The sequence below is a fragment of the Pyricularia pennisetigena genome, chromosome 5 (assembly GCF_004337985.1).
Source record: "Pyricularia pennisetigena strain Br36 chromosome 5, whole genome shotgun sequence".
NCBI classification, from domain to species: Eukaryota; Fungi; Ascomycota; class Sordariomycetes; order Magnaporthales; family Pyriculariaceae; genus Pyricularia; species Pyricularia pennisetigena.
Window position 1 is genome coordinate 1,383,710 of NC_043743.1, and position 12,796 is coordinate 1,396,505.

General features: G+C 51.9%; 4 protein-coding genes across 4 annotated transcripts; 3 read left to right on the plus strand and 1 right to left on the minus strand.

Annotated features, from left to right (window-relative positions):
• Nucleotides 1–761: 761 nt before the first annotated feature.
• On the plus strand, nt 762–1,644 carry PpBr36_08360 (uncharacterized protein; the record flags this gene model as incomplete). The annotated part of the gene is made up of 5 exons (XM_029895491.1): nt 762–1,080; nt 1,153–1,170; nt 1,230–1,340; nt 1,408–1,526; nt 1,588–1,644. The coding sequence occupies 5 exons, from the start codon at nt 762–764 to the stop codon at nt 1,642–1,644; spliced, it is 624 nt and encodes a 207-aa protein (XP_029746953.1).
• Nucleotides 1,645–1,863: 219 nt separating this feature from the next.
• Nucleotides 1,864–3,206, minus strand: PpBr36_08361 (uncharacterized protein; the record flags this gene model as incomplete). The annotated part of the gene is made up of 4 exons (XM_029895492.1): nt 1,864–1,924; nt 1,997–2,047; nt 2,110–2,836; nt 2,936–3,206. 4 exons carry the CDS (start codon nt 3,204–3,206, stop codon nt 1,864–1,866), a joined length of 1,110 nt encoding a protein of 369 aa, XP_029746952.1.
• Nucleotides 3,207–5,544: 2,338 nt separating this feature from the next.
• On the plus strand, nt 5,545–7,022 carry PpBr36_08362 (uncharacterized protein; the record flags this gene model as incomplete). Its single annotated transcript, XM_029895493.1, has 3 exons — nt 5,545–6,021; nt 6,100–6,274; nt 6,382–7,022. 3 exons carry the CDS (start codon nt 5,545–5,547, stop codon nt 7,020–7,022), a joined length of 1,293 nt encoding a protein of 430 aa, XP_029746794.1.
• A 2,246-nt stretch (nt 7,023–9,268) lies between these two features.
• PpBr36_08363 (uncharacterized protein) lies at nt 9,269–12,643 on the plus strand (the record flags this gene model as incomplete). Its single annotated transcript, XM_029895494.1, has 1 exon — nt 9,269–12,643. One exon carries the CDS (start codon nt 9,269–9,271, stop codon nt 12,641–12,643), a length of 3,375 nt encoding a protein of 1,124 aa, XP_029746951.1.
• Between the last annotated feature and the right edge of the window lie 153 nt (nt 12,644–12,796).

Genomic DNA, 12,796 nt, shown 5'->3' on the forward strand with positions numbered 1-12,796 from the left:
CCCGGGTTTTTTTGGGGTTGCGTCGAGAGGATAACACCCTCTGCCTGTCCAAATGTCAGCACAGGTGTCCTTGACCGTGCGCGTTTGTTGTCTATTCAGACACTAATCCGGCATCCACCGGACCTCAAAAGAGTGACGCCTTGGCGGTCTCATCCCTGGAGCTGAGCACAGGAGACCCACATTTATTCTCCATATCAGCCAGTTGACAAAGCGCTATGTGGGCGTCTGTCTCCGGTAAGCTGTTTAACTAAGTTCGACGGGAACTGTCTCCCGTGCATTGGATGAATGTCAACAAGTCTCTACAGACTTGACCAATTGTGCGATGCGTTTGCAAATGTTTGTCTTTGTACCTGCACAAGTTTTGCTTCTAAGCTCGATGCAGTAATCCCATACACGCAAGGGAAAATACTTTAAAAATCCATATCCAGATGCTGTGGTTTTTGACGTTTCAGCTCATGGGTTTCTAGTTTTAGTCAGCACATCAGAGGCAAAAGTACCTTTACCAGTACAGTAGACTGTGGAGACCCACCCAGATCCTTGCGCGAACTTCAAGCTTGCCCCTCGATCTGAATTCTGAATGCGATAGCCTCTCTGTTCCTATAGCGGACAATACTTGCGTAGCATCATAGCTGGTGCCGGAATAAGGTATTTTGTCTCCACAACCTTTACCCCACGAGCTTTTTTTTTTTTCACCCAAACTATCAGCTCAGCTGAGAATTTGGTGTTGGATACAAACAACAATTAACTTGACAAGACGAGAAATGGCGGCAACCACAAAAACATACATTGTCGAGCACCTCGATGAGGAGCTGGGCCCATGGTCCGAGCTCGAATACATCGCCATTGCGGAGGAATCACAGGGTGCAGGTAGCGCCTTTATCCTGTCTTCACTCCCGCAGAGCTTTGTCGCGCCCGAATCACTCCAAGCCATTCCTGCCTTTAAGGCCGAGAACCGGGGAGTGGAGGAACTGTATGCTCAGGACAAGACGCGAGTGTGTCTTTTGGATCCCGCCGCCGCCAAGGACCTGAGTCCGGAAGATGGTGAAAAGTTTGACGTGTTCCTGTTTGGGGGTATTTTGGGTATGTTTATAGAATCTAAGTCGATACTTGAATTCGTAGGCGAGCAAATGTTGACCGAACGTGTCTGTCTAGGTGATGACCCGCCAAGGGGTACGTGACGCCAGGCTGAGACGCGTACACTGGAATGAAACCTAAACGCTCCACTACAGACAGAACATCGGAGCTGCGCAAAAAGGGCTTCGAAGGTAGACGGCTCGGCTCAAAGCAGATGACGACGGACACTGCCGTGCGAGTGACTAGAATTGTTGCCGAGCAAAAAAGTAAGTAAGCTCTATCTTGAATATACTGTGTCCTAGCCCATGCAGCTGATAATTCTCCGCTACTCAGCTGCTCTCGAGGATATTCCCTACCTGGACTTCCCCGAGCTTAGGTTCAATGATCATGAAAGCACTCAGATGCCTTTCCGCTATGTAAAGGGTGAAGATGGCAAACCGATTATGCCCAAGGTGAGAAATTGATGGTTCAGACACCCCCGTAACAGCAAAGACGGCCATTGACTAGTTTTAGGGAATGGTGGAGCTTATCAAGAAGGACGCCGACAAGGCCATTGACGATCTGTTCTGATCCTATGAATAACTTATCCTGGAACCTATTACGGTGATTGATATTCAGGATACAGTTGAATATAATTCGACCCAAGAATAATGTGCCATGTGCCACAGAAATACAAAGTGGCACGGTCATGAGAACGGCAATTGATCTTATTAATGATACATACTCTGACGGCATTATTGCCCGGGGTGTCTTTATAGCTATCGGCATTCCATCTACCGGCCATTTATCCTACAATCCCCTTTTCGCCAACATGTCTGCAATGTCAAGATAAAACGCAATTGCGTTGAAGCTGATCAAGTGTTAGCTGAGTTAGCCTCGACTATAACTTCTGAGTCCACATCTTGATCGAGATTACACTCACGTCTCTTCTTGACCTAGCCATTTTCTAACCGTCCAGCCAAGTCTATTCGTCCTACGCAGCTCAGTCACGTCAAAACTTGAATGCTCCCAACTTCTCAGGGTCATACTACTCACCAGTTGATCAGGGCCAGGTGTGAAACACCGACCACAGTCCCTTCATATGTACCCCATTTACTGCTTTCAACAGACACGAGACCATCGTTGGGGCCCTCGGCAGCCTCGATAATCTTGTGCGACGCACGAAAGGGGCTAAAAAGTCGCGGCCGCCCATCCGTCATGGCACCATAGGAAAAGTATCGCGTGTCCGGATGGTCCGGAGTAGCGGGATTGAAAACCTCCTTCATGTATCTCGGTGTCAGCTGCTCAAACGCTTCCGTGTTGTCCCAGCCCATCGTGGTCCGAAGCATGCGCCGGGCCGCCTCTAACCTCTGTGGGCCCAGCATGTTGATGACATGCTCGGCGTAGGTGCTGCCGCGATGGGGCGTCGATATGGTCACCAGCGATGCCACGTTGAGGCGTTCTGCGGTCACGGAGGAGAGCTGATCCGCAAATGCCGGTGACGCGAGAAGCCTGGCATCCAGACCTCCCATGGAGTGCGCGACTATGTTGACGGGCGTGCCGCTGGGCACCGAATCGGCGATCTGCGTCGCCAGCTTGGCGGCTCGTACCGCGATGCTTGCCGAAGGCGGCACCGAGGGCGTAACGACAGTCACGCCTCGCGATTCAAGGGCGCTCCTGACACCGTGCCAATACTCAATGGGTGGGAGCAAATGACCTGCAAGCTCGAGAGTCGAGAAGCCAAGCAGGCCATGGGCAAGCACCACGGGGTATTTGGGTGACGCTAGACAGTTTCTCGTAAGCTTATATTCGCGTATAACATAATTCATTCTAGGCAAATGTATGCATATATTCTTTTGCCCCTTTGAATAGCATTGCTCACCATAGTCAGAGCGCAACTTGGCAAAATCGTCTGCGATAGTCCTGCCTAGGATTTCCTTCAATCTGGGGTCATCTTGACCTGAAGACTCGAGGCGCAGAGGCGTTGACGATATAAAGCGTTGTGTGCCAGGCTTGTAAGTGGATATTGCGATATTTGTAGAGCCTGCAAAGTTGAACAGGCGTCGCTGCCAATAGGATCCAGGTCCAGAGCCGGGTGTGCTGGCAACAAGTAAAGGCACAGGGCGCAACAGGAGCGCTGACCCAACAACCATGTTTCATCTGCTAGATATCATGATGCTTCTGAGAGATTCTCAAGGTATCCGATCATAATTCAAGGTGTAATATCAGGCTTCCAATCACTGTTCATTGTCTTTGTCATCGGAATTTTCAAGGCTCATTCCCAAGTTTCAATTGCAGTGATGTACGTAGGTCAGGCCTTGACAAATACCGTGATTTGATAGATCCCTGCCAATAACAAGTGGATCCCACAATTGATGTCATTACCCGAGCACGGGCCACTAGTGTCCTTTTGTTGCCGGGCCTTCGGTCTCTGATGCTGTCCGAGGGATTGATTTATCCAACGATCGCGGTACAGTAAGTATTACACGTTCTATTACCTTCTTAGGCGCCTCTCTTGCTGCAGTCTACAGGAAGCACCATGAAGGAAGTGCAATTCGTTGACCAAAGTTTGTCGGTGCCCAGATGTTTCCAATGACAGACTGCATTCAGCACGTGACTGCAAAGAAAAGGCAGGCCGCCAGCAGCAATGCAAAATTTATTTCCGGCTGGGCACTCACAATTCATCCGGTCCATCCATCCCCGATATTGCAGTTGAGAGCATTTCTCTCTCGCTTGCTGCAATGATGCGACCTGTTCGCTTTGCATCTTTCCCTCGCTTATCACAACACGCCTTCAACCTGCAGACCACCTGTGTTCATTCAAACCAAAAACCAAAAGCTTGGTTCGTCTTGACCGCCAAAATCGCGCCTGAGCGCGCTAATTCACAAAAGCTCTGTGGACTGCCGAGCGGCAGCTTTCGACGCTAACAACCGCGGAATCCCCGCCGGAATGCTTATCACCGGGTCCCCCCCAGGCCAGCCTTACAACCTGCCCAACCTGGCCAACAACCACCGCATGCATACTTCTAAGTATCCATTTCGCCCAAAGTGAAATTTGACTGACAGGATCAACAGCTGATTTCCCCGGTGCCGATGCATCCTTGGATGTGTGGAGGGGAGGGGAAAATCCCTTGGCTTTCTTTATATCACAGACATGAGATGTGACTGATACGAGTCCCACACGATTAGGACGTTGGCCTTGCGGACGGCTTGATGGCCTGCAATCCATAATGCAAAGGCGATAGAATAAAAAAGTAAAAAAGAAACTTTCATACAAGCCAAAATTTATCTCTGGGTCAATTTCCCTCGCCTCGCGGAGCAATTATGCCAGGAAAGATCGGCACGAAATGTCAACTGGGTCAATCAAAGACATGCACATTCGGTTAACAACGACACCAACAACATCTTGGCAAAATCCACAAAGCTACGGTGCTTCACCTCCCATTGGCCCTGTTAGCGCGGGACCATATATCCTCCCAAGCTGTCGGATCTACCCTTCCCTACAACCTGCGGGTTTGTCCATACAATGGTGGCCTGGGCGACAAGGGCCGTAGAGAAAAAGAAAAAAAAAACATGGTACGGTCTTGCTTGTGTACGGGTGTGGTAGAATCCCGCGCCAGACCTCCACATCCATCAGGATCGCTTGTTCCCCACCACCCTTGACAGCAACAACATCGCCATGGGGAGGCCTGCATGGCCTGATAGGCTGCAGTTGGGCAGTGTACGCACAATCCCTCCACCAGTCTCTGCTATACGAACCAAGGTACCTTGAAATCCCCTCCTTGGTTCAATAGAGGGCCGCATATGCAGCGATGCCTGTGAGGACTGGGAACACCGCGTAAAAGTTCCAACACAGGTGCTGCGCCAGTATTAAGATCTGGCACATCCTGCCAACAAGTCCATCACAGCAACGGTCGGCATGTGCTGTTGTGTAACCAGGCCAGGGTGGTGTCCATCAATACTGGCCAAGCAAGTTCTTTGGTTGGTTTAGATATTTCACAGAGCCTGACCGGGCAAAAAAAACAGGCAGGGCCTCTCCGCATTATTCTACTTGTCTGGCTAAACTCGCAAGCCCACAAGACCCCTGCTTACTTCTTGTACAGGTAGGAGCTGTGCTGCTCGGCTAGGCTATGTAATGACTCTGAGGTCCTAGATGGACGGTGTCGGCGTTGTAACCAGTTTTGACGTGCAGATGGCAAGCGCCTGCACCAAGATGCTTTCTGCCCCCACCCCCCAGTCGGATACAACCGATATACATATTGCCAACATTTCCGGCTTACCTGCCTCGGAATTTATGATCCTCCATCCACTTTTCAAAACGACCCCTTACGCTTGAGAAGTTGTCGTTCAAAAATCTTCATGTCTTGGACGACAAAGGGTTCACCACTCGGGCGGAAGCGGGAATCTAACGACATATTGCCCATCCCCTTCCGTCGTCAAACGCGCAAGTGAAGGGTCGAGCTGTCGCTGTCGCCGCGGCTTCCACACCACGATGGCGGCATTAACGATGCATGATTGTGACATCAACTCATGCCCTGTTCCAAGCGGTTTTGTCAACACAACACCCCACCTGCCAGGCAACGCCGTTCTTTTGGCCAGCTTTGCTATGGCCATTCCCATAAATGTATACTTTGGGGTTAGACATGAGACTCCTCTTTACACCCTTCTTTTAGTCGCCGGCATACTGCTCGAGATCATCGGTCATATTGGCAACATTCTGTTGAGAGATAACCTCGCCAGTCGTCCCTTCTTCACCATGTACATGGTGGGCTCCATCACAGGTCCAACCTTTATCGCTGCAGCGGTTTACGCCGTGCTGCCACACATCCTATCAGTATATGGCACGAGGTTTTGCGAGATACCTTCGCCCTTGTGGCTTGGATTGCTCTTTTTTGGCTTCGACGTCTTCACACTTGCATTCCAGATTGTGGGCTGCGTGTTCACTGTCGACGGCATTGCAAGACCCGAGGTAAGTTTTTTTTTTTTTCATCCAAGACTTTGACACGGCTCACAGTGACTTTTGCTTACACTGAAGACAATTATGTAGATGAGTCAGGGCGTCAACATATTACTTGCCGGCTTGGCTATCCAAGTTGCAAGTTTGCTGCTATATTTTGGCGTCTACTACGGATTTGTGTCGAGAATTTCAAGGCACCGAAACCGTCTCGAAGAGAAACATTCCCATATCTATCTTTCGCAACGCTTTAGGATATTCCTTGTTTGTTAGTTATCTTTTTTCCCTTTGTCTGCCCATCCAAAGGCTGCAGTGTGTCCGCCTGAAGCTATCCGCAAATTGGCGCAAAAGCTAACTATCTTTTATTCCTTCCAGGTCTGCAATCAGCGGCGGCCTTGATTCTCGTGAGAACAATCGCCAGGATAGTCCAGATCTCAGGTGGCATCGCCTCAGATCTTTTTCAGTCTCAGACGCTGAGCCTGGTCCTCGACAGCGCTATGATTCTGCTTGCCTGTATCGCTCTTACAGTTATCCCGCCGGGCGTCGCGTTTGGAACTCGTGCCTGGAACGAGACTGCGCCACACATGATCGGCTTTTCTACAAACGGAACATACAGGAGTGAGGGTAGCAGAAGCGTTCATAACTACTCCCTTCAGTCCCACCGCGGTTCGTCGTCACCTGTGCAGGCGCCGTACCACTCCACACCCTACCAACCCATCATGCCTCTCCGCGGGCAGCAAGCCAGGGGTTATGCGGATCAGGTGCCGGCGCACTACCAGTTCCCAAACTTGCACAAGTCAACGACAAAGCCGCGGCCCATCCGTGTGGCTCCCTACAGGCCAGACGACGACGACGGTATAAGTAGAGCCGTGGGCAGTGCGGAACTCATGCAGCCGGGGTCTGCGGGCAGCCAGACCAGTCCTCTATCCAACTCACAGTATGGATACGACAAACAAGGCTCGAAGCGATACTCGCCGCGGCAAAGTGACATGGTTAAAGATGAGGCGCTTTGGTGAACAGGCATGTTGGCTTGTGCTCAGTCTGTTGACCTGTCTGGTTCGCTTCTATGATCGACAGATGTATTTCAACCAATACAGTTGTCTATAAATGTCTTTGTTGAAAGTTTTTACGTTTGGCTATCTGATATTGTTTTTGGAGATTTGTTTTCTTGGGTTTACGAAGGTGTTTGTTCTTTCTGGGTGTTCAAGCGTGATACCCTACACTGTCCTTTTCTCTGTGGTTTGCAAGCTAGTCTCTGCTACTTTTGTGACTTTATTTGAAGTCACAGGTGACTTTTGACCTTACTTGGCGGGCGCTTTGTTTTTCTGTTAGTCTATCTGGATAAGTGGCAGCTGCCGTTAGCGATTTTTCTTTTCTTTTGGTATCAAAACCTAAACCGTATATTTGTGGGATCCTCTTTCATGCCTCGCATCACATTAGAGTTCCGTTGAAAACCTTCATACATGCTATACCTGAGATGTAGGCGTGCAATAGCAAACGCCCACTTTACGGAATGAACATGCCACAACACGTTAAAATTGCAACCCCCCCTCCCTGCTTACAGCGCTAGTCCGCGATCGCCCGCCGTGCCGTACCACTCCTAGCCTTGTCAACTGTTTGGGCTGCACACCAACTACGACCATCCAGGGTGACAAACCGCTTATATCCAGAACGAACAGCACATATAACCTTGTCGATTAGGGGGCACGAAATTGGGACAGAAGAGATTTCACCCATCATGCGCGTTTTTGGGCTTTGGCGGATCACTTCAGCACTCCTCGTGGCCTCCGGGAGAGGGCCAATCAGCAGCGCAGGGAAGCTTTTTGGAGGGGGAGGAAATGATTTGCATGCGATGCAACACACCCAAATCTTCTTCCACCCGCTTCGGGTTTTCCTTTGACCTTGATCTAGCGAGTCTGGCCAAGCTTCATCTCTGGGACGGCCAGTTTTTGTTTGTTACCTTGGTGAATCTGTTCCGCCTCGCGGTCCGCCCCCATTTTTCCTTTTTCCTTTTTTTTTTCTTTTTTTTTTTTCTGCTTTTCGCTCCCACCCCTGCTTTACCCTGCGACCATCGTGCCATATCGTTTTGCGCGTTAGTCGCACATAAGTGATTGGTGGTCGACAAAAAGGACCCGTCGAGCCATGGACCCGAAGACCGGTGTGACTGGGAGGGTTGTATGGTTTGTCATTAACCCACATTTGCAGAATTCGTTCTTTATGGTGTGTACATCGTGCAGTGGTAGAAGACGTGACCTGTTGAGCTTGGTTGGCTGGCACAAGCCATGTTGGGTTGCGAGGTCTTGTCCCTCGTTCTTGTTGTTTGCGGTTTGTAAATTGTTATTGGTTGATGCAGCAGATGATCAAACACGGCCTCTGCTGTTGGGGTTTTGGGGCTAAATGAGGTGGCAATCTTTCCATCCCGACTTTTGAGCTGATGTTTAGGAACACTTTCTCGTTTGTTCTACAAAATTGGGACAAGAATAAAAATAGTCAAACGGAACGGGCAAAAGCTGATTGACTTTCCTAGTTTCGGGCGATTTCGTGACACACAAGACGACAAGCAAAAGTTGGCCTGCAAGGTTGGCTGAGCATTAGTGAACCTCTCGCTTCATCCGTAGTAAATGCCGTCGAGTGTTGGTAATATGCCTAGCAGAATGCAATGTTGGTAGCATGTGTGATCTTCTCAAGTAAGAAGAGATGAAACTGATGTTGGTAAGTCACTGGGCATATTCTGAGATCGGATTACAATCAGACCGTCACAACATACAACCATAGCAAGACAAGCAATCCATCGAGGCAAGTGTCAACCCCAACCCCAAAAGCTATCGAAGCCAACCCGTCGCGCTTGGCGGTTCTTACGCACAGGCCAGGTTGCATCATGGCGGTCCCGCAACCCCTTGTCTCTGCCCCTGGAACCCGTAGACAGCGATCGAACCCCTTACTGACTACCGTGGTATGGAGTAACCCTAATCCAAGTCCCAATAATCTGTTTGACCAGCCCAGATTGCCATGGTTTCTAGATGCGAATTGATCCTGGTTAGAACACCTGTCTGCTATACCACTTAAGCCAATTCTAGAACATTGAGCGTTTTCGCTGCCGTGGGCGACTGGAATCTTTACAGCTTAACGTGTCACACCTGTCGAATTCGTGCTTCGCCATCGGCCTGTTCTAGATACAAGGAACATTCTTGAGCCCCAAGACCCGGATACGCACCTGCGCGCCACCGCGTCCAACCACCCCCTCTAAAGTCCTCTCACCCCCATGAACTCAGCTGAAGATGCGAACAACTTGTCAAACCGCGAGACTGAAGCCGGCAGCCAAACAATGGAGGCGAATGCGGAGCCGACAACGACGACAGCCACAATGACTGCTGTTGCGACCACGTACAAGCCCGAGCTCGCCCCGGCCCCGTCATCGCCGACTGCCCTCCCCGAAGAGCCTGCGCTGGAGGAAATGCCCCTTCTGACCCAGGCGGAAAGCGCGGGAACCAGCGGTAGCGGGGATGATTTGATGACCAAGGTCTTTCAGTTCCTCTCCACCGCCACCCCGGAGACGTTGGCCGGCGTAGGGGTCGGTCTGGCGGCGGTCACCTACTTCATACTCGGCCAGCTGGGCCTGTTGCTCATTGGCGCATTTGCGGGAGTTACGGCGTTTATATCATGGGAGTCCAAGAACTTGCAGGTCGCGCAGAGCCTCAAGGGAGAGAAGGGGACGGAAGTCCTGGCGAGGATATTAGACTTGAAGGAAGACATGCGACGGAATAATGCAGATGCTTCATCAGAAAATCAGCTCGACGAAAGCGCGGATCTGAAGGGGTTTGAAGATTTTCAGCCAGAGACACGGGATGCTTTGAACAACCTGGTCGATGCAATCATCCGGGATTATGTCAAGTGGTGGTACAGTCCAATTGTACCTATGGACCAAACCTTCCCGTTGGCTTGCCGCAAAGTCCTCACGTCCTTTCTTATCTCGGTTTCCAACCGGCTCAGCAGGAAGCGTCCTGCAGACACATTTCTCGACTTCCTTACCAACTCGTCGTCCATCGTCATCGTGTTCTTCTCTGAGCTGTCAATGGCGCTGACGGAGGAACCCCCGAACGACACACGGACTGTAACTGATTCTGTCGGTAACTACCTGGTCTCAAATCCCGACTCCAACTTGGCGAACCTCTTGAACCAGAAACAGCAGGCCGCCAAGTTCAGAAATGTGGCGGATGACCTCCTGGGCTTCCTCGACCGGCCCACATATGGTTGTGACCCGGCTCGGGTGTTTCTCCGAGAAATCCTGGCTGGGGTCATATTAGAAATGACACTCAAGTCTTGTTCCAAGCCGGAGTGGATCAATGGTTGGATCGTGTACCTGCTCGAGGGCGGTGAGCCTGATTTCAACCAGGCCATCGACGTTGGGATGCAGACAGGACCCGATTCCAACAAGAGCTCCACCGAAGTCGACGGCAAGAGCGGTCGCAACTCTGTAGATGCGGACAAGTCGCAGCGCAAGGAGAGCATGTCCAACCACAGGAAAAAGCTTAGCAAGGCCGACGAGGAGATGGACAACGCACTGGAAGAGATAAAGAAGCTCAACCAGATGATAGCAGATGAGGAAGCACGAAGGAAAAAGGAGTCTGCTGCAGGCGTGGAGCAGGGAGAAGAGTCGAAAAGTGCTGCTGAGGCATCATCGCGACTCGCTGACGCAATGAAGCGCAATGCGGATAGTTTGGACATGCAGACAAATCCAGATACGACCATGCAAAAAAGCACTGGGCCGCTATCACCGACAAGTAAACAAACATTACCCAGCGATGTTTCTGGGGATGAGTCCTCAGCTAGAACGGGCTCTACCCAGGGGCCCCTTACCCCAGGATCTTCAGAAGTGGAGGCACCTAGTCATCCTTCAGCACCAGTGAAAGAGGAAACCACTGCGCAATTTACCAATTTCGACCAGCTGGTCCCGCCCGCACAGGATGAGCCAGAGCCTGAAGCGGAACCTGCGCGCAATAGCCCACCGCCGCTCACCCTTCACAACGCGAGCATCACCATCCACGACGATGGTATGTCCGACGCCAAGAATCGTATTAGGAATAGACCGACCTGGGACTATCTGATCCAAGTCGAACCCGCAAACCCACAACACCCGGGATGGATGATTGTCCGCAAGTACGCCGACTTTGAACAGCTGCACGAGATCTTGGCGCGGATTGCCAAGATCTCAGGGGCTACCGCGTTCACGGAACAGCACGGCAACCTGCCAGCCTGGCGAGTGCATACCAAGGTCTCCCTGCGCGGGGAGCTCGAGCGCTATTGCCGTGATGCATGTCAGAACAAATCGCTGGCTACGAGCGAGGGTATGAAGCGGTTCCTCGAAAAAGACATTATGCACAGTCGCGCCCAGTCAAAGTCGGGGTTCGAAGCCTTTGAAACCATGGGCAAAAACGTATTTGGGGTTCTCACCAGCGCGCCCAAGGGCGTTGCTGATGGAGGCAAGGCTGTTGTGGGTGGTGTTACGGGGGTTCTGGGCAACTTTGGTCTCGGCTCGAGGAAGAACACAAGCTCCTCCCTGAAGCAGCTACCGCAACAGCAGCAGCAGGTGGACAGTGATCCCCCTACGCCTGTCCCCAATACGGCCACGAAACGGCATTCTGTGCCCCTACCTTCCCCAACTAGGAATGACAGCGGTCTTTCCGTGATTAACAATGGCCTCAAAAGCCGGGACAGCATGGATAGCCAGAGATCGTCTGTGATTTCAACTCAGCCGGCCAAGATCCCTCCAATGGAGCGTCGGCCCAGCTGCAACTCACAGCACGAAGGAGCCGACGGGACGGCGGGGGATTCCGCGGGCTTACGACCTGACCGCTGGGATATGGCGTCACCAACGAGCGCGATAAGCAGTCACAACCACAGCCGTACATCAAGTGTGGCGCCTCTTCGGTCGCCATCGTCCACGAGCTTGAGTGGACTGAAGCTGCCGCCTCCACCTACCGAGATTCCAGATGATTACAGCATGCCTGAGACTGCCACGAAGCTCAATCCTCTTCACGAAGGTAACGCGGTGGCAGCTACAGCAACACCATCACCTTCCAATGCCCCATCGACAAACGGCTTCGGGCGACCTCCGAAGCGGCAGCCGCGGACGTTTCCACCATTGTCGGAACAGGAGACGAGCGTGGCGGTGGAACTCCTGTTTGCCGTCATCACGGAGCTCTATACGCTCTCGCCGTCGGCTTGGAACATCCGGCGGACGCTCCTGGCGGCGGCCAAGTCGTTCCTGCTGAGGCCCGGGAACCCGTCGCTCGAGTCCATCAGGCTGCTGATCCAGGAGACGGTGCTCGACTCGGCGGCGTCAGATGAGGGTGTGGCGGCGCAGCTGCGCAAGCTGCGGGAGAACTCGGTCCCGACCGAGGAGGAGCTCGCGGCGTGGCCGCCCGAGATGTCTGACGAGGACAAGGCCAAGCTGAGGACTAAGGCCAGGCGGCTGCTCATCCAGAGCGGGGTGCCGGCCGCGCTGTCCGGGGTCATGGGTCAGCAGGCGACGAGCGAGGCTTTGGGAAGGGTCTTTGACTGTCTGCAGGTCGAGGAGGTCGCCAGGGGTCTGGTCTTTGGCATTATGCTGCAGGCCGTACGGGCGATAACACACTGAGCTGGTTTTTATGTCGTGTCGTTTGCTGCCTCTGGTCCGCGGGGGCTATGATGATGATATGATGATGATGCTCCTGTAATGCGCGGTGCATTTTTGTGATGGGTGTTTTTTTTTTTTTTTTTTTTTTTTTTTTTTTTTTTTTTTTTTTTTTTT